This window comes from Scleropages formosus, chromosome 18, assembly GCF_900964775.1.
Source record: "Scleropages formosus chromosome 18, fSclFor1.1, whole genome shotgun sequence".
Classification (NCBI taxonomy): domain Eukaryota; kingdom Metazoa; phylum Chordata; class Actinopteri; order Osteoglossiformes; family Osteoglossidae; genus Scleropages; species Scleropages formosus.
The window spans coordinates 18,024,720-18,045,381 of record NC_041823.1 but is presented as its reverse complement, the minus strand read 5'-3'; the positions used below and the strand labels follow the sequence as shown (position 1 = coordinate 18,045,381).

General features: G+C 43.1%; 2 protein-coding genes across 6 annotated transcripts; both read right to left on the bottom strand.

Moving 5' to 3' along the window:
• Positions 1-520: 520 nt before the first annotated feature.
• prpf3 (PRP3 pre-mRNA processing factor 3 homolog (yeast)) lies at positions 521-9,392 on the bottom strand. 2 transcript variants are annotated; one of them, XM_018735043.2, is made up of 17 exons: positions 9,237-9,392; positions 8,053-8,205; positions 7,833-7,963; positions 7,373-7,531; positions 6,277-6,366; positions 5,749-6,026; positions 5,415-5,533; positions 5,107-5,294; positions 4,708-4,874; positions 3,720-3,802; positions 3,309-3,452; positions 3,119-3,218; positions 2,908-3,021; positions 2,618-2,736; positions 2,029-2,109; positions 1,860-1,921; positions 521-1,520 (listed from the first exon to the last, which is right to left on the bottom strand). In XM_018735043.2, the coding sequence occupies exons 2-17, from the start codon at positions 8,195-8,197 to the stop codon at positions 1,371-1,373; spliced, it is 2,130 nt and encodes a 709-aa protein (XP_018590559.1). In that variant the 5' UTR covers positions 8,198-8,205; positions 9,237-9,392; the 3' UTR covers positions 521-1,370. The 2 variants fall into 2 exon arrangements, with proteins under 2 accessions (XP_018590559.1, XP_018590550.1); XM_018735034.2 differs by lacking the exon at positions 9,237-9,392 and adding an exon at positions 9,042-9,216.
• A 5,286-nt stretch (positions 9,393-14,678) lies between these two features.
• ciarta (circadian associated repressor of transcription a) lies at positions 14,679-20,581 on the bottom strand. 4 transcript variants are annotated; one of them, XM_018736795.1, is made up of 6 exons: positions 20,543-20,581; positions 17,403-17,782; positions 17,191-17,266; positions 16,909-16,987; positions 15,619-15,790; positions 14,679-15,409 (listed from the first exon to the last, which is right to left on the bottom strand). In XM_018736795.1, the coding sequence occupies exons 2-6, from the start codon at positions 17,778-17,780 to the stop codon at positions 14,813-14,815; spliced, it is 1,302 nt and encodes a 433-aa protein (XP_018592311.1). In that variant the 5' UTR covers positions 17,781-17,782; positions 20,543-20,581; the 3' UTR covers positions 14,679-14,812. The 4 variants fall into 4 exon arrangements, with proteins under 4 accessions (XP_018592311.1, XP_018592296.1, XP_018592304.1 ...); XM_018736780.1 differs by lacking the exon at positions 20,543-20,581 and adding an exon at positions 20,494-20,539; XM_018736788.2 differs by lacking the exon at positions 20,543-20,581 and adding an exon at positions 19,388-19,566.
• Between the last annotated feature and the right edge of the window lie 81 nt (positions 20,582-20,662).

Below are 20,662 nucleotides of genomic sequence, written 5' to 3'. Positions count from 1 at the left end.
CCCGTCAAGAAGCTAGCTACTGTGTGGTTCTTTTTTGATCATCATGATTTACGTGAACTGTGTGTGCGTGGTCCTTCCTGAAATAATATATACACCAAGGACTTGTCTCCTGAATCTTAAAAATATCTATTAAAACAGTTTTCAATTTACCCTGTTTACTAAACTTAAACGGAGATCATTTTACATTATGATTAAGAAACTTCTTAAACGGGCGATATTCATAGTAGGTCTGACATTGAATTTAGTCACAAATACATCATGTGTCCAGAAAAATCAGGCCATGAACATGCAGGGCTTTGTTAGGGTCAAAATCCGAAAACACAATGCCTATTTCCCCTGGTCATGTTCAACACACACGTTTGAAACCGGGAATGTAATCCTAAACCGCTTTTTTGATGTCATACCATATATACAGACTACAATGAATGAGCAAAAGTACATAATAAAACTCATTAGGGCAACAAGTCAGTGAAAATGAAAACAAGTTGTATCTTGAAAATCATTTATTCTCTTTGTTGGATACTGTAGTATATACACTTGTATAGCAGTGGGACCTCATGCATTACTGTGAAGGAGGGATACAATTTGAACTGTAAATACAATTTGTTTCACAATAAAAAAAAAAAACGTACAGCTGCTGCATTATCTATTTTCCACGCTTTTAACTCCATCTTGTTCAATTTACACTAATGATAATTATCCCTGTGATAGAGGTTCTGCATTTGAGGGATGGTCCTAGGTGAAATTAAATTTAAAATTAAAAAACAAGAACAAAGGTATGTCTCAATGAAGTCATGCAACTTTACAATATTTTCCTGCTAGTACAGTACATCACGGGAAATAGAAAGATATTCCAATTCTTTATAATACAGTGAAGCAGAGAGCAAAAAATAGAAACATTACACCTGAACGAGTCTTGTCTATTACACTGTTAAATGGAAGTGGCGCCACATTGTGACTAAACCAACAAACTGCAACTAAGAGCAGTAAGGGGGGGGGGAAACACATCAGTGCCAGAGCAGCAGAGTAACAATCAGACAGGCAGGCACATAGTGCACCACACTGTGGAAACAGCTGACAGAAGGACATCTATAATGCCAGAGAATCAAGTACACAGTCACTGACATAGAAGCCCATTCTGAAGTATGTGTTCTCAAACATGTTAACACCCAACATACTGGGGTCAAAGAAGAGGGGGAAGCAGCCTTTATGCAGTTCCTTGATGACTGTGCTCCTCAATGTTCTCTGCAATAACCCTGGCTCCTGCCAGTTACACCAAAACATGTGTGCACACACTGATGTCAGTCAGAGAACCCAAGGTGTGCAGACTGCCACCAACTCAGCTGGCCTGCAAGGCACTCCATAGCCTTTCAGTCGTCCGCAGACTCCAGAACACTCTGGCTCAGAGCCATGTCCCAGTAGTGCTCCGTGCCATGCTTCTTGAAGTGCTCTCTTGCCATGTTCTCCGTTGGGCACTGCTTGAACTTCACCTCCCCGAAGCTGCGCTCTTTTGCTGTGCCCTGAAACACACACAAAAAAAGGATGGGAGTAAAGGGAATGGAAGAGTTCAACTTAACATTTGTGAAAATGGGCAAAGGTCCATACAGGGAAAGATGTTTTTTCCAAATATACTGCATGTATAGCATTTTTGGGGTCTTATGTAGGTGGAACCTGCAGAATTAAGAAATACTGCATTAAAAGCATTTTCATTTCAGCATTTAATTACATATTGCTGAGCCACAGTCATCTAACAAACCATAACATGGACATGTCTAGTGCTAGCATTAAGGTTTCATTTCAATGTATACTGATGATGCAGTGACTTACTCACTCTGCAGCAAATTCTGCATGTCACTCACCTCCCAGACCAGAGTGCACTTGTTCTTCTTCTTCATTCCTTCATCATCTGATCCTTCTGGGTCTTTTGGTTGGGGGGCAGGAGCAGACACAGTAACATTAATTTATGTAAACAGTAAACTGAGAAGATTAACAGAGTTGACTGACAGTACAAGTTGTTTGTATGCTTACCATCTCTTTTGGAGTTGGTTGGTTCCTCCCACTTAATTCTACTGAGCATGAGCTTTTTGAACTTCTTTTGGGCTTTGGGGCCTGACAGAGAAATGAAAGTGCTGATGATGAAATTGCAACAGGACACTGAGCAAAACACACAGACACATTATCTGAATCGCTTGTCCCATACGGGGTCACGGGGAGCCGGAGCCTAACCCGGCAACACAGGGTGTAAGGCTGGAGGGGGAGGGGACGCCAGTCCGTCGCAAGGCACCCCAAGCGGGACTCGAACCCCAGACCCACCGGAGAGCAGGACCTGGTCCAACCCACTGCGCCACCACGCCCCCCGACTAAGCAAAACACAACACCCAATTAAAACTGGGTCATAAATGAAAACTAGATTCAGGAACAGAGTATGTGCAAGCAAATAAATCCATTATGACAACTTCAAATCCCTCACTTCACAAAGCTATTTGTGGGTAACTGCATCTAGTTAGTTTGTGTAAAACTGCAGGCGGTACCCTATAATCAAGCTAATCCTGTATACCATTTTAGCCACATTATTCAATGAAAATACCATCTGGCCACAGGCCAAGTGTGCTCCTACCTCCCTCCACCACCACAATGTTGACATCTCTGTGCAGGACTACTGTTCCTGTGAGGTATAGTTGGCTAGCATTTGCCTCCACCTTGAACTTCTTGGCTGGGTTTGTCAGGTTTCTTATTCTAAAAAGCAGAGGGGGGAACAAACATGAGGTAATTGTGTAAAGTAAGATCCTCATTTAGACAACAAACATTGAGTCAAAATATTACTTGCTCCAACTTTGTCATAAATGGTTGTACACACCATACTAGTGTGAATGAAGGACCTAAGAGAATACTATACCCCAAGCTCACCTGTACACAGCTATATGTACCCCGTGGCTCAAGTCTTCCTTCAGTTTCTTTGCTTTCTTCTCTTTCCTCTGCTCTGCAGTCAGTTTGCGAGCAGCATTTGCTTCTTCATGGGCTCTGTACAGTGGAAATAGGAAAGAATTTAATGCTCATTCAACAACACATTTTAATGCATTATGGATAAGGGAGGACACGAATAAGCAGAACAACTCACTTCTGTCGTTTGGCCATTTGTGCTCTAACATGGGCCTCTACTTTGGTGGGGTCTTGGACAGCCTCCGTGCCCAACACTCTCATCAGATTAGAGATGCGCACTAAGGGAGTAAACCAAGTGAAGCGATAAATTAACTTCATATTCTTAGCGCATATTATTGCATAATTTGTTAATGCTTAAAAATTCTGACCTTTTGGTTCTGGTGGAGGCATGAGTCCAAGTCTGACTTTCTCCTGCAGTTCTTTCTGGGCCTCCCTGCGAGTCTGCCGCCTGAGTTTCTTCCGCTCCTTCTTAGTCAGATACACCCCTAAAGTGACTGGCTTGTCTGTGTCCACTGGCAGAATTGAACCCAGAGGTGTGTTTAAACAAACAGGACTTCATTTGTTTGTTCCACATTCTTCAAATCAAACTCATTTTGACATTATAAATTGTCAATTTTAAATCTGATTGTGAGACCTTTTTACACCTGAAAAAGATGTCTGGCCTAACACCACCATAATACCAGTGAACCTTCAAAAATAAGCTCCTCACTCAGTGCAACCAGTCATTAAAATGCTGCCATACTACAGATGGACAACTAGATTGTGTTGGGTGACCTTACCTGGAGGGTTCATCTGAGCTGGATGTTCCACTAAGTTTGTAACACCAAACAGTTCAACCTCATCAAACACTGTAGAAGAGAAGCTGCAAGAGGCAGAGTAAGGAAAAGTTTGCATTATTAGCTATGCAGAGACAACCAGTAACTGCCTAAATATTCAGTTAATGATCAGTGTTAAAAAACAATATAAAAGAATAAAGCAGAAATACAAATTAATCTGGTTATGCAATTTGCATTTTGTTCCCTTCAAGATTTAAGTTTATGTCAACAACAGAACAAAAACAGAACTGATTAATCTATTGGTTCCAGGTAAAACCCCATTATGAAAACTCACTTCATATTAATCTTATAATAAAATCAACAATTATTTTTGAACCTTGCTCTCTCATGCTCATTTTAGCAACCTCACTCATAAGTATGCATTTGTTAATACTTACATCTGCAACCAAATCTGCTCAGTAAACAAATAATGTAATTTGCACCAGTGTCCTATCATAATCCAAATCAACTTTAAAGATAAGGTTTCATAGTTTTCTTTATTTTTGGAGGGAGAGGACAAAAACAATACAAATATATACATCCAAGTCATGCATGCTCGATTTTTATGTCATGCTAAAGTGTATTGTGTACATTTGGCATCACATGACATCGTGGACAACAGAATTATCATAGAAAAATATTTGGGCTGTTTTTGAAATTCATTTCGGCAACTATGGTGCTATTTGTGATGTGTAATTTAATCAAATTTACACTAAAATAATATATTACCATTTTCCAACTGTTTAATCGAAACTATAATGGTCATAGGACTTCACAAAATGGGGCATTGTCCCCAGATTATGTATTTGGTAAACAAGTGTGGTTACTGGCCAAGTGTTTGGTCCCTAACCCTGATGTTAACCGTACAAAACATTACAATAAACAGCTTACTTTTAACACATGATTTTCACTGTAAATTGCAGGGAACTAAAATATGTTGGTGGAAACTTACATTTCGATGTTGGAGGGCAGTATGTAGGAGTCCCACCACTCAATGTGGGGTACTTCACCTTCCCCCAGCTCCTTCTTGGGAGCAATCAAGGCCAGCTTTGTTGAAGCATGGATGCCTGTCTTCTTGGCAGCCTGGGCAATCTCCATCTGCAGTTTTTCCAGCTGTGCCTGAGGCATACAATGTATCACAGAAGCCAAACCATCAGAGACAATCCCAATACACATTTCACATACACTCACTCACTATGTACAGGAATGACTGCATAATTTCTCTCATTAGGAAAGTTCATTCATAGATAAACTCAAAACAGTTGTCAGAAGATGACAATGATAGTTAATAAATGACGGTGACTAAGTCAGACAAAACAATTCCTCATCTGCTCTCATAATGTCAAAAGACCTTGGTGCGGATGCGCTGGGCAATCTTCTCGAAACGGCCTTTCTCGTGGAACTTGAAGCTCTTGCGAGCGCGCTGGGCAGGCGTAATTGATACTCGATGATCAAAGTAGGAAGTAGACTCCAGGTCATCTCCCGGACGCTCCTTCAACTGTTGTCGGAACTGTTCCCTCTTCACTGCTCTGATGTTGGCTGATCATTCAACAAGCAAAATTAGCACAATAAGCAGTTCAAGAGTTTACATTTCCCAAAGGTGGAATGGGACAAAAAGGAGAAAAAATTAAGTGCATGAAAGGACAAGAGAGAATTCACCTTTCAGAGTAGGCATACGATGTGTAAGTTCCACCTCTTTGCCACTGGCATCAACAGTCCTACCAAGTTCATCCAAGATGAGCGGTGTTGGTTTTGTCACTTCCCGAGCCTCTACTTTCCTAAAATTAAGACATGGGACAACAAGAAAAGAAAAAAACTTTAACAATGCTCATAATAAAAATCAAAACGCATTATGAGGAAGACCTCAATAGCAATATAAACTAAAAAACAAGATTGATGGAAGTAAAGGACAATGTTCTAAGTGCACAAAAACACTCATGAGTGCAGACGTCACACCATGAAAAGAACTAACAGACAGGTAAAGAGGACTCACGGAGGGGCAATGCCCATAGCATGAAGATTTGCAAGGGCAACCAAGTTGTGGGAACCTGCACCAAGAGCACCCAGGATGCCAGGCTTAAGAGCCAGCTGTGACTGGATGCGGGCCTGAAGCTCTGCTGCCTTGCGAGCCTTTTCGATGGCATCATTCATGAAGGTGGCTGCCTGGGAAGGAGGGATGGACTGGGAAGTTGCCAGGGGGGGCTGAACCGAAGGAAGGAGACGAGAAGCAGGGGGGTCAGATGGAGGACTGGTCAGGACTGGCAGTCGAGGCTGGAAAAGGAGTAGGAGAGGAGGTAGACGAGATGGGGGGCAAAATGACACGTTTATTATTTTGTGTGCGCCAATATTATTGGGATAAAATAAACATTGAATACTACAGAGAATGACAACACCACTGAACACTTTTTCCTTTTAATCAAATTCTAATCAAATCAAATATCTAAAATAGACTAAAAATGAAGTGAGAGAAAAAGGATTTGTTACACAAAAGTTTATTAGAAAAGGTAGCCAAATGTCTCACCGGAGCAACAGGAACATTTGGTGTTGTGAAGCTGAGTTGCTTTTTCCTTTCCTCGATTTGCCTGGTTGCTGCCTCCATCATCTGCTTTATCTGAAGACGAAGGGACATCATCATCATCATCATCATGCATGCTATACATACACTGAGGCACACACACATTTCATTTGCCTACTTCTCCCTGCTCTTGCATTTATCAAGGCCTACAACATATATGGACATCCAGGGATTTCTAAGCAAACACAAAACTCTTGGATACATTCCAACAATTAACCATATTCAGGTAAAAGTACATTCAGAAAAATATAAACTATACTTATGGATATATAAGCTCCATACATGTAATGTATATTGACATCAAACATTTTATATCAATATCAGTTTTCCATTACAATTGTCAATTTAAACTTTGTATTTCCAAACGCAACACGAACAAAAAAATGCAACAACCCTAGTGTGTTCTGCCATGGATTCAGAACAACCACATTGTACAACGCTGTATACATATGCGGATGTGAAAAGGGGTAAGAGTGTGCAGCAAAAAAAGAAACCACTTATTTCTGATATGAGAAATGCTATGTGTCATCCTGCTGCATGGTCTGAATGTAACAAAGGTGTGGTAGCAGGAAGCACAGTGGTTACAATATTCAAAGGACACAGGTTTGAAACCTACCTCTTGCACTGCATTTATATTTAATTTCGCTGACACTTTCTCCAAAGCGACTTACAAGGTCAAGTTACTTACAGTTATTTACCCATTTAAACAGCTGGGTAATTTTAATGGAGCAATTTAGGGTAAGTACCCTGCTCAAAGGCAGTATGGCTGATGGTGGGATTTAAACCTATAACCTGAAGGTCCAAAGGCAGCAGCTCTAACCACTACACTACCAGCCTCCGCTCACTGGCACTAATACATTTCATGCTCATTATCCACAATTGCTCTCGTCAAAATTTCTGTTATATAATTACATAAACCATAGCAAGTAGCAACAGTGTAACTTACTTCAATAAATTATAAGGATTAAACAAAGGCATTGTACTTTTCATGCTAAAGAGCTGTGTAGAGTCCCAAGATAAGCTCCAGTCTCTGTGGGTTTACCTGCATCTTTGTGAGCATCCCTGGGCTTTCAGGTGGGGGGCCCGGTAGCACTTCTGGCTCTTCCACCTCTGCGAAACGTGGTACTCTTTTCTTCTTCGGTGCTACTTCAGTGGCTACCGGTAGGTCTTTTCCAGTTTCAGAATCCTCCCCAAAAACATCCTGCCCAAAGGGAAAGAGGAAGGCCTGAATGCTTACTCTGGGTCACAAGAGAGCAAAAACACCTCTTGCCTAACCTTGCTAGTCAAATGAGTAAATGAGAGAGCAAAGCACTGGTGAAAGACACACATTTGCTACTAAACAGTGTGTTGACACTGCTGCTGCAGGACCTGTCTATAACCTCAAACAATCCTAAAAAGTCAAAGTAATTCAGATGCGTTATGAAATGCATGAACATTAAGCAGCTGTTCCCTATGTTGTTTTTCCCCCTATGCATTCAAGTATACCCTGTCAAGACTCGTACCTTCAGGTCTCTCTTTCGGTTCTTCTCTCCAGTACTCTTGTTGCCGCGTGTACTTCGGCTCTCCTCCAGAGCCTCAAACAGTCGCTCCACAAAGCCACCAGCAGACTCATCAAGGAACGGCCGAAGCTGATCTGAAGAGCGGGTAAGAAGAGATGTATCGCAGTCCTTCAAGACTGCCACTGCAACAGATTCTAACTGATGTGCTCTCAAAGACACCAACCTGTGGTCTTTCTTTTGTCCAGGCCTTTACCTACACAGTGCAGTGCTGCTGTGACAACCGTGGGCTCAGAGAAGCCCAGGACCTTCTTCACTGTTCGCTCTACCCAGGGCCGCAACTCCTCCACTTCCCGCCTTGGCAGAGACATGTTGGAGACTGATAATAAAAGGACATAAACCCAGGACTCAGTACAGACCAAAATATTCATAGCATCTTCACCATCACAATGATCAACTGAAATAAAACAGGCAGGAGATAGGAAAAATAAACAATTGTTTTCTAGCAGGTGACAAATCAAGCCTCAAGGATCAAATTTACACTTTTAATGTTTTTTTTTTTTAGTCAAAGCTGTCATAACTTGTCAAGTATTTGGGCATAACAACCAACAGGAAAGCAACAGTACCAGGAGCGGGTATGGATGGAAACAGAGAGGGCTTACTAGAACATTGTGGGGACATGCTCCCCCATCCCCACCACTTTTTGAGCTATGGCTTATTTTGATCAAACTAAAGCCATCTCTCTCAGAGAACATCTTGGTCGGCAAAGTAAGGCAATTAATGTCTTATCATGAAGAGTAAAAAATTAATTAAGGAATCTGAACATTTCTGAGCTGTATTGACATTTTGCTGTTCGCAAAATTTCTCGGTTTCTTGGCTTGGTTGTGGCGAGAGAGGCCGGGGGCTCAAACTGCAGTAACCTGGGCCTAGAAAAACTTTTTAGAAAGACTGCAAGCAACAATAAACTACAGATACAACAAGAATCAATGTTTAGTAGTTTTATGGCTAAAATGAACCTCGATGTGGCTCTCCACTTTTCAGGTGGTAGTAGGCCACCTGCCACTCAGCTGCCAACAGAACAGACATCAACAAACCGAACACACAGGCAGGCTAGCCACCGGTTTACCAACTCATTTTTAACAACTCCCGATAACAATCAATCAATGAATGCAATTTACAGAGTAAAATGTAATTCCGACAGATGTCCTGACCAGCCTGGTGATGATCGAAAGCCTAAAAACCGCGAAGTCATCCAAAATATGAAAGCGATATTTTATGCGGTTAAAGGCATGATAATGTAGTCAGAATTTCCTGACAGAGTGGAGCCGCGCGCGCGCTGCCATCTCTCTCCTCCACCATCGTCCCTCGCCCACACATCTCACCTCAACAAGTACCACGGTTCACACTCACCAACAACAATAAATGTGATAGGCCTTGGAGAAAAGGACACTAACTCTGCAAACAAACCGAAGTCCTAAATACAACACCAATGTAATCAGTCAACAGTTACAAAACACTTGATTTTACAGCAAGAAGTTTCTGGTCTCGCCGCGTACGGAAAACGTTCGACCCGGAACCGGAAACTGCTTCAAAGAAGTGACGTGACTTTCCGGTGCAAGAAGCGTCCGTGTCACATGACAAAGGACTTATTTCAACAGAAGAATCAGAATCAGAATCAGAATGAGCTTTATTGCCAAGTATGTTCACACATAGAAGGAATTTGTCTTGGTGACAGAAACTTCCACAGCACAGACAGATGAGAAGATAGAGTATGTGGATGAAGGATAAAAAATATATAAAAATATAAAGTACCCAATATAAAAAATAGTCAGTAGACATTGATTGTATGTATGTTAATACAGGTATGTTCTATACAAGCAAGGATAACAAACAAACCACGGCTCAAACTGATGGATTCGTGCGGAAAGACCTGGGTCTTAATCAGTTGGAAACTCGAGGCATTTTTATAACTTGCTGTTAGTGTCGAAACTCGATTTGCTGTCTTATGTTTGGCAGAACGGAATTGTTATTTTTAACCTTTAACATAGTGTTTTCCATGAACTAAACGTTGCATAAAATTAACGGAGAATAAAGTAATTTTAAAATAAGCCAGATGTGAATGTTGGTCATTAAGTATCCCTCATGTTTTAAAGTAAACCCGCCTCCCAAATTCTGCGTCTAAAATTGTGCACTCGGTCAGTGTAATTCAACGGTTTGACCACCAGTCGGCGCACCAGTACTGCGCTTGTAGTGAAAACAGAACGCTAATCGATTTATATAAATGTGTTTTTCGTCCCCAAATATAAGTAAGTCTGTAACGCGGAGTTGGGAAAACAGAAGATTAACAGTTAATCTGGAAACGCTTGCTTTCCATTTGACGTTTTTGCCTTAGTCCCTCCCCCTCCCAATGGCCCTCTTTGTGGGTCATCTGAGTGCAGCGGTGTGTCTGCCTCGCCTCAGGCTACCCAGTCTCCCTCCTTCCTCTCCCAGTTGGATTATACACGCTGCACCAGTGTTGTACACTGTACACCGTTGCTCCACACGGCCGATTTGTAATACCGTACTCCGGTGGACCCTCGCATCCTTTTCTTCTTCCTTTATTGACTTCGTCAGAACAAGTCCCTGTATAGCCTTGATCCAAGGGAAATAAGACGCAAACGGAGGATGATTGCATTATTCTAAGACCAGTTGCCTCGTTTAATAGTAAATATGACATTACAAGATCAAATATGGCCTGTGCCGGTTTGCTGTTTGAAAGCGGTGCCCATATCGTGTTGTCGCCACGTTCCCGGTATCCACATGTAGAGAGAGATACTTCACCGTCGTTGTATGCAATGCAATACAATGAAATTTTGTGTGGCAGCCCCCAGAACAGCAGCAGCAAAAAGAAAGAACACTTAAAATAAGTAAATAAACAAGTAAGAATTAGACAAACTATTTGAATGACCGCTATTAGCAGCAAAGGCCTGCGTGTGACAAGTCACTTCTAATGACCTAGCAGCTTTCGTCTCACCTAGCTTTCCCTCTCCTTCAGTGGACAGCTGTGTTTGTGCATTGATTGTTTTTCACTTGTGCTGCTCTGTAGTGTATGGCGGGCACTTTTGTGTACTGTAGTCATACTTCATCCCAGCTTGCATTTTATTGTGGGCTGAACTGCGTCGTGCTCATCCTCACCACCCAACACGCATACTAAGATGGCGATGGTATGCGGAGTGTGTTCAGCACGTTACACTCCCTCCCCACTTTGCCCCCTTGTCATCTCCTGCCTTCCTCCTCCTCTCGGCAATTGAAGATACAGTTACGGGGAGAGTGGCAGCCAGCTGAGGACCGGTTCAAGTTGGACGGTCGACGCCGATTGTCGGCCGCTCGGCTGTTCGGTGATGGGCGCGCGCTCCGCCCTGTGCGTGCCGGGCCTGGGGTTGGCTCGCGTGAGCGCTAATGGAACACAATGAATGAACACAGCAGGGGGCAGAAAGAGAGGGTGGAGGAGGGGTTCGAAAGAGTGAGTAAGCACAGCATTACCCCCTCCCCCACCACATTTATTTTTCTAGTCTTTCCCCTCATGGTCTCTCCCCCTCTCTACAGAAATGCCCCTGCCACACTCCACACAACACTCGCACTCATGCCTACGATAAGGAATGAAGTTTAAACAATGAGGCACACTGCACATCTAAGCAGCCCTTACAAAATACATACACATGTACATAAACAGTATGTATATGCATATGTATGTACAGTATATACACATATACTGTATACGTATATATACATATATGTATATAAACGAATATCTGTAGGCTGATATATCCATGTCATAACAAGCACAAAAAAATTGTACATGAGTACATATAACTTGATAACAGCACAATTTGCCTCCCCCCCATTGCTATCCTCTCACTCCATCATCGTCTTCTTTCATCTTGGCCCTAGCTATAATTCTCCAGGGGGCAGAGGGGGGCACACCACCACTTTGAGCAGAAAACAAGGTCCTCCCTGCAAAAAAAAAAAAAAAAAAAAAAAACTGCATGGAGACAGCAGGGGCGGAGGGCGGGGGATGGGTGGAGCAGGGGAGGGCGTGTTTGGAGCCTGCGTGGAGGGCTGTCTTTGTTGAGTTCAGTGTTATTGCAGTCAGTGTGTCACAGAGCACCAGACTGAGAGAGAATCGGCGAGTCAGTGTGTCACTACAAGCAAGCGCACGTGCCCTACTGGGGACACGCACGTTCATGCCTCATGCACACGATGGCATCGGAATGTGACGCACGCATCGTGCTTTTTCGTATACATGTTAAAAACGAGCCTTAAACTGGAGGGTTAAGGCACACGGGCATGACTCTCATTGAAAACATGCAGACATGCAAGCAGTAAAGAAAGCACAGGCGCAACGTGCATAGATGTACTAAAAGAAGAGAGAGATACGCTGCAGGGCATCTGGGGGGATGGTTAAATCCAGTACAATCCCAAACAGATTACTGGGGGCTGAGACCACAGATTATAGGCGTTACCCCCCTTTCCATCCTTCTCTCCGCTCCGTTTCCCAAATAAAAAGTCACTAAGTCTGCCCCCTACAGAGTCGCAGCTGTTCAGACAGGGCCATCAGCATCCCAGGCACAGATAGGCACGCACACGCACAGAGAGCCGATTCAAGAGTCGTTTTTTGTCAAAATGTGTGTAATTTATTAAAACATTTTTATTCTGCGTCGCTTAAAAAGTCACACGAGTAAATCTGGAGGAAGCAGAATGTGAACGGCGAGGAAGGTGGCGACTGACAGTGAATAAAACGGCAAAAGAGAAGGGGGGAGGGACAGGGAGGAGAGAGTGTAAAAAGTCAAATGAGCCATGGGGGGGGGGGGGGGGGGGGCACTGTACAATAATGCAAGATAGGCAGCATAATAAACAAGACATTTTGACCAATCGGCAAACAAAACCCTTTGACCAAATAGGCTGGTCTGTGCTTCAGCAAACGTACAAGGAAAAGACAATGGAGATAAGTGCAATTCGTTTCTGCTCTTTCGCACAACTCGCCGTGTAGAAAAACGACAGGCACGCACGCAGACACGCATACAAACACAAATACTACATAATGGTACGGACTGCTTCTGTTTTTCACCGCTGCTGTAGTATTAGGTGTCATCGTCTAATCAGACTTGATGTGGCGACATTGTCAAGTTGGGAATTTACCATTAGATATTTGACAGGATGAAACGAAACCGGTACAGGAAGCATGTCTATGTCCTGTTCAGATCCCCCACGTGTATTATTTCAAGTCTCACCTTTAAGCAAATAGCGCTGATATTACAGAACAAACCGTGAAATGGCTCTTGGAAAGATAGACTTGAAAAGCCACCAGGTGACCTAAGGGGACTGTTCTCTGTAATAAGGTAGAAAGAGCTCTGCTAACGGTTTTGTGTTTGGGTAGCTGCTGTAGTGTCCCCCTGGCTCATGGCGTGAAATCACCTATGTGAGATGGATGCAAAAATAAAACCAAAACATCTTTGAAGATTACGGTGTTCAGTTCTCTGGGAAAGAAAAAAAAAAAAAAAAAAACATCAAAAATGTATAAAAATCACTTTTGTACATATCCTATTTGGTAAAGGCACAGTTGTCCAATCAAAAATGTCCATCTCGTCATCATAGTAATAAAAACCAGGTACAACAGAATTACAAGAGCTCCCCCTCCGGCTGCGGAAACTCAAGCCACCAAATAAATAAAAGAAATAAATAAATGCAAATTAAAGAAATCAATCAATAAATAAACACTGAAATTCAGGATCAACTCCAACCTGTTCCAGGAAGTCCTCTTTGACCCTGTCATTGACTCCATAGCTATCTGCTAAACTGATTAAGCTGGCTTTTGGCTAACATTTTCCTGCTTGATTCCCTTGTCACACATTGTGGACAACCCAGCTTGTTAATACAGAATTTAAGGTGCTTTCTGTGTTGCGATCTTTTCATATTGCAGCTGTTTCAGTATTGTTTCTTCAACAATATTTCTACAGCACAAAATTACCAAACACGTGGAAATCTTTTTATCCAGTTGGTTCTTCTACTTCACTGGACGATTTCCACTGTGTGCACAGATGGACATAAAGCAGTTCAAGAATAATATCTTTGAATTAGTAGCAGGAGTTCCATAGACATGTTTTTCCCTGCATTTTGATGTTTCTCTTAAGTGGTTTGCCATGTTATTGCAACTGTTCAAAAAGTGCAATCTTGTTCATTGTCATTTTCCTTTGATTTCCAATAAAAGCAGCAGTTGACACTAATTAGTGACAATATAAATACCTCTGTTTCCAAGGATTTCAGGTGAGAAAACTACTGTTAACAACCTATTATTAATACTGTTTAACTTAGCAATATGTTTCACTATTGGTTCTGGTTTTTCAGTACGCAAATGTATTTTTTTCTACTACTTTTTCAGCACAAACATTGACTTTGGGATGTACAGTATATCCCATATTAATGTGTAAAAGCTTTGACGAATTCATGCTTTACATGTTGACTTCACATGAAGTAAACCATTTCCCATTCATTTCAGTCTTTAAATAGTTATTTTAAGTACATCATAAAGATATTGCTATATTAACAGCTTTAACTTCAGACAAAGACTTGGTCCTTTGTTTGGCATCAGTATTTTGACATAATGTTCCATTTTTGTTTTACTTACTGCGATTATTGTTTTCAATGTTTTAAACAAACAATACTATGAGGGTAGACTCACTTTTGCTTTAGGTGTAGCTTAAAAATGCTTTCCTTATAAACCTCTGCTGTGTTCTTGTCGGGGTCCTTAGAGAACTCTTGAAAAAAGTCTAATAGAAATGGGTATCAAAAGTTGTATCACCTCAGTGTCGTCCCAACCCCAACCCCAACCCCAACCCAACCCAACACAACCCCAAAAAAAAGAGTGCATTTATAACAATCCAGCTTGTCACACTTAAACACAGAGGTTGTACCAATATGACGGAGCTGTTGTTTCTTCAGTTTCAAGTTTACGTGGAGCTTTGAATCACAATGTCCACTGCACTATTTAAAGGCTTCCGCAAAGGTTGGCGAGACAGGCTCCGCCCCTGACAAGTCTTCGAGGTCTTGCCCTCACCATCTGCGGTAGCGAGTTCACTCTGACACTCAACCTGCTGGCATTGCTGGAAAGAAAGGTGGTGTGCATCAGAAAACTGGGTAGTGGATGAAATTGAGTTGTCTTGTGTGGCTGGGCTGCCCCTGGTCATCAGAGAGGCAGAGTTTCCCTTTTGACCTTCACTGCCTTCATGAGAGGGGCAGGACTTTGTTGGGCTCAGGATAGGGGCTACATGGACCCAGGTAAGACTTGGTTCAGACCAGTGGATGGCTTTGTAACTTGACGATTCTCCCTCTCCATCTCCCACCTCCTCTTCCTTTGCTTGCACAAGCTTTTTGGTGTTGGCAGGACTGATCTCTCTTTGGACTGAAGCAGAGACTGCCGAGTGGCATTGTGTCACCCCCTTGCTGCCTCCGTCTCCCCCTTCTTCTTCTTCCCGCATTTGTCGGAAGCTCTTGCAAAGAGCTGGAGGGGGAGTTGCGTCGGTGTCTGACCAACTAAGCTTTCGTTTCTGTTGCGAGACAGAAAAGATGATTTTGATAACAGATTAATTACACAGCAAAGAAATGGCCACCTGTGCTTTTCCTCAGTCCAAGGAATTAATTCCATGTGGAATTAATACTTCTAATATGGTGAAAGCAAAGAATTTGACCTAATTTTTAATTTTTACAACTGACACGTTTCAAATAAAATTTAAAAAAAAAAACCCTTGACTCTTACCTTCACAGGGATGTGCAGCTGATCTTTGTGCTTGTGTGGAGGAGTGCTTTGTGGGAGGTTGTGGGGAAGGGGAGGCTGGGGGTTGATGGCTACTGAGGTTTTTTGGGAAACATGGGGGAACCACAACTTCAGCATCATTTCCACCTGGAGAAGGGTGTGCAGATACCGCTCGCTGAGGAGAGAAAAGAATAGGATGATAAGGGAGGAAAGTATGAACTGAGAACATTGCAACTACTCTAGTCTGCACTATGACCAACCAATAAAAGAAAAAGAAAAAAACCCAGAAACAGAAAATGCTCAAAAACACAGATGTGTGGAAACTACAGAAGGTTATTCTAGAAAAGATGTTTGTGTAATGTTCGAGCAACATCTTAATATTTCAGCAAAAAGCTTTTAATGCCTTTGTCAAGATTTACTTCTGAATTTCCATCCTCAATGTCTGTAGATTCACATGTGATTGAAGAACAATTTAACAAGAATGAATAAAGTGTTTTCATGTCACATGTGGCACCACAAACCACAGTCTGAGAAACAGTGATGAAGAAGTCTGGTTTCATTATACCTCTTAAGAAGGGTGTCTACTTAGAATTGGTAATCAGTTTTCACCAGATTTCCTGTTTAACCATTTTGGACGTTATTTAGGGGAAAAAAAATAGGCTGAGCAAATGGATCTTGTTTAACTACAATAGCCATACAAAACATATTTTAACTGGTTACTGTAATAAGTTTGTTTGCAATTTTTACTGATGCCAATAACAGTTTGAGAGACTTCTGCAATAGATTTCTTAGTATTTTTACATTTGCTCATAAAAACAAATAATGATAGTCTTTTATACCCACTGCATTCAACATTATCTGTTATGTTACCTTGGAAGACTGTTAGGCAGACATCTAGATGGTTTGCTCTAGTACCAGAAATGCAGACATTTGTTCAATCCATAACTTTAAGAATAAGTTACATATTGGCAGTTATATAACTAAACTGAAAAAATTCTGAATTACTTCTTTTGTGTAAGGAATGGTGAATACAGTAATACTGCAGAAATAGTGGGAGACCAGTTAACACAGTTCTCATCAGAAAATCTAGTTTTATTTCAACCAAATGCTGACAACATTCCTGACAAAAACAAATGCTGAAATTTTCATCAAGAAGTTGTTTCCCTTCAAAATGCTTTTCCATAAACAGATACCGATAACACTGAGGGTCAAACACCATTGCTGACGTGTGAGATTCTGCGGAAGAGGCCTGCTTTAACAGTGCAGTAAATAAAACAGACATCGGGCTCTTACCCAATGGTGGGTTTCTGAAGAACTCCCACAATCCTCTGGATTCTATCCATAGCAACACTTTGCTGGAAACTGCTAAGACCTGCAAATTAAAAAAAAGCTTTATCAACAGTTTCATTTAACAGAACAGGGAATTTCCTGACAAGACAAAATTCTGTTAAAAGAAAGAAAGAAAGAAAACCTCACAATACTATAAAGGGCATACTCAGACTGACCCCCAGTCATACACACACTGACATTCACTTCAGAGAAACGTGTTTGTCATTTAAAAAACACCTCACATACCTTTGTCAAACCTCCCCTTTTTAAGTCCATTTAGAAGCTCCAGCAGAGGTCGGACAAAGCCCTGAAGTTCCGCGCACTGAGAAAGAGACAATTTCACAGAAGTTTTCATTAACACAATCAACAATCACGCGTGCCAAAATACAAAAAAAAAGGTTCCTTACAGTCATAAATTCTCATTGAACAAATAATCCCGAGACAAAGTTAAAACCCACCTTCTGTGCAAACAATAAGTCTCCCTTGGTCTGTCCCCCTCTCCCTTTTTCCTTATTCAGTGCACTGGAGGAGGAGGTCACCAGCGAGGAGCGGGCGGTGCCATTGATGGTGTTCGTCACCTGGTGACCTATGACCTCAGACTCATCCTGACTGCCGAAGCCGTCGCAGGCCCATTCTCGTAGGTCCGCTCTCGCCTGGGGAAAGACTACTTGGCCGGACTCGCCCTCCCTGCTGGCCTGGCTCTCCCTGCTGTCGCCTTCCGACAAGAAGACATCTGCGTCGTCCTCCGTGTGATCGGCGTCGCTGAACAAGAAACTATCGCTGGAGCAGAGGGAGTCGTGCGAGGGCTGGGAGGAAGTGCTGCCTGATGACTGCATTGCTGTAGGGAGGAGAGAGAGAGAGAGAGAGAGAGAGAGGAACATGAAAATGAGCAGCAGAAGGACTCAAGTGTTTAAATATATATGAGAGGCGGGGAACGGACCGCATCGAGGTCAGTATTTGTCGGAATGCCGAGAGCACAGTGAGTGACAGAATACAGATAGGAAACGAAAGATGAAAATAGTAATTTAATAAAATAGAATAATTTGCAAAAAAAAAAAAAAGAAGCCTGAACATAGAACCCACTGTATGACCCTTGCAGATTCTACTACCAATGCAGTGGAACGCGACGCGGGTGTTGTCTACTGGTGCAAAAAGGGGGTGGGCTGGCCAAGCGCAGCGGTACATCCAGTCGCTGTCGTAGTAGTAGTAGTAGCAGCAGTAGCACTTAGCAGGGCTGTTCTCCACCCGCCCCGTCTAATTCTCCCAGCTCCCCCCCCACAGCTCTCCCCTGGTCAAACAGCAAACCCCCCTCTTCCTCTCCCTCCTCATCCCCCCTCTCCTCTGCCTTCCATGTCTCCCTTTCTCTGCCTCTGACCCTCTTTACCCCTCACCCACTCTTTCCATCTCTCTCTCTCTCTCTCCCCCGCCCCGGCTTCCCATCACCTCAAATGTGGGAGTCCCCCGCTGGTCTTAAATCCGACAGACAGGAAAACGAGAGATAAGGGGTCACGCAAACTCACTGGCACTGACTTCCACACACGGACGCGCTGCTAGCGACTCGCTTTACTTACTGCACGCGCGCACTTCCATGATACTAGCCACGTCCTTCCATTAAAGAAATACTCTCTCGTACACAAAAGCTGCACGTGACACTGAATTCCGTAAGCGCGCCCGAGCCTCCACACACACACCAGTTAACACACCCTGCTGTGCTGAGGCACCTTTGCCAGTTTCCACTCTGTCCTCCGTCCCGTCTCTGCGTCTCCTTCTCCCCTTCAGCCCCCCTTTCCTTTACCGACACAAAAAAAAAAAAAAAAAAACCCCACTTCCAGCCCAGAGGTGTGTATCTTTGTCTCTCAAGGAAAGCGCAACTCATGTGTGTGTGTGTTATGCCCGACATGTGCTGGGATGCGTTTCAAAAGTGCTGCGTGTGTGTGTGTGCGCGTCTCACTTGTGCTACATGTGTGTGTCGCAGACATGCTTCGTTTCAACTGCTGTAATGTAACTGATGATGACAGTAAAGGACACGAGATACGTATGTAGCCGGAATGCTCAAACATTACAAAAAAAAAAACCCCAGCAACAATCTGAAATATCCACATCCAAACGTATACCTGCCGCCCCCAATTTATTCACTTTGTGCGAACCATCATCAAATAAAATTAAGACGATCTAAAAAGAAATAAGTACAACTTTCACATTATTAGCATCGTAGCCCTTCATCGCTAGGTGAGAGACGATTGAGATTTGTACCGATCTTCTCCTCTATCGTTTCTTACTCTCTGCCATCCGTCTGCCAGTTTCTCTGTAAACCGCACAGCTGCCATCGATGACACCCGAGCAGTGAAAAGCACAAGGCTAAACCTCGTAGTCAAAGCACCTCGTACGAGAAAGAGAGAGAAAAATCTGGAGCAACAACAGAGTGATAGCTGCTCGATCTCACCTCTTTCGTCGCCAGAAGACTTGGAAGGTAACGCGGCTAAATTCGATGTATATTTCTATGAGTACAACTGTGAGCCTTCAGATGGAGAACTGAGGAGAGCGAAGGACTCGTCGGCTCGTTCTCTTCCACACCACACTCTCTTTCCCGATGGCTTCTCTTCTCCTCTCACCCTCCAGCTCATTGCGAGCATCAACATGTGCAGGGCTACACGTGCCTAACTATGTGCGAGCCACACACGCCTTGTCATTGGCTACGCGCTTGACAGTTAGCGCTCTTATTGGTTGACCATGTAGCCAGTGAGCGAGCTGCTCCTTACTGATTGGGTAGCGTTCGTCATCTGCGTGGCCACGCCCACGCATGTGGGATCTGTATGTGGGGCTGGGTACTACAATTTAAACACGTACCCACACACCCCACATCGGTATGGTTGTGGAGTGGCGAGCGAAGCTTAGCCCATGCGTCACGTGAAGATGTCTTGAGGGGTACATTATTTTAGAATTATGTACGCGACAGGAGGATCAAGACAAGGCCACACCGGCGAACCAACATTGTCGTGGAAAGAGTGACCATCGGGCCGAGGTCCTGCTACACACACAAAACATGTGGACTGGAGCTGCGGCGCTGAACACGTTGTTACACGTGCACGTTGAACTCCGCCACAGACACGCAACTATCCACAGTATTGTTTGAATACGCAACCACAGTTTATTGATCGCGCTGTTACGCAGATGTGCGTCTATGCAACCGGTACCCTTCCGTACAACGTTCCACAACTTTGTCACATGTATCTCAAAAAAGGTGCACGTCGCTTTCGAAAATTGCCTCTCTACAGCTGCATAATGAGAAACAAAAAAAAAAAAAAAATTTCACATAAAAGCAACCAAATATCGCCATTCTCACATGGATGGTAGTTTATATAATGCATTAAGCTTTAAGGACTGATGAATTATGTAGACCGGACGCACACATCGGCTTCTTTCAATGTTTTACGCAGACTCCCTGTACTTTCCATAATCAGTTATTGGATATTTCGTGAAAAAGTGTCATAAAGCCGCACTCTAATTCCACACGCTACATTTCATTTTACACTCGAGGCATATACTTACTTATTCGCATGAACGCAACCGAAAGCGCACATTCCGTAAGGCTGCTCACCTCCTGCAGTCGAGAATGCTCCCTCACAGCTGGTCCTCCAAGCACTCCCTCTGGCGTCTTCTGTTAGTAGCACCACTTGCGGCGCTCCTGCCCTGGGCCTTTTCATTCATCATTACCCAG

What these genes read in the sequence shown, in the direction of transcription:
- prpf3 (XM_018735034.2), bottom strand. Translation starts at nt 9,078, where the DNA reads ATGACTTCGCGGTTTTTAGGCTTTCGATCATCACCAG. An exon ending in TCGTATGCCTACTCTGAAAG is followed by an intron (nt 5,295 to 5,414) that starts GTGAATTCTCTC and finishes TTGAATGATCAG; the next exon opens with CCAACATCAGAGCAGTGAAG. An exon ending in AACCAACTCCAAAAGAGATG is followed by an intron (nt 1,922 to 2,028) that starts GTAAGCATACAA and finishes CCCAACCAAAAG; the next exon opens with ACCCAGAAGGATCAGATGAT.
- ciarta (XM_018736780.1), bottom strand. An exon ending in AAAGGGGAGGTTTGACAAAG is followed by an intron (nt 16,988 to 17,190) that starts GTATGTGAGGTG and finishes TTTAATTTGCAG; the next exon opens with GTCTTAGCAGTTTCCAGCAA. An exon ending in CTTCAGAAACCCACCATTGG is followed by an intron (nt 15,791 to 16,908) that starts GTAAGAGCCCGA and finishes TTCTCTCCTCAG; the next exon opens with CGAGCGGTATCTGCACACCC.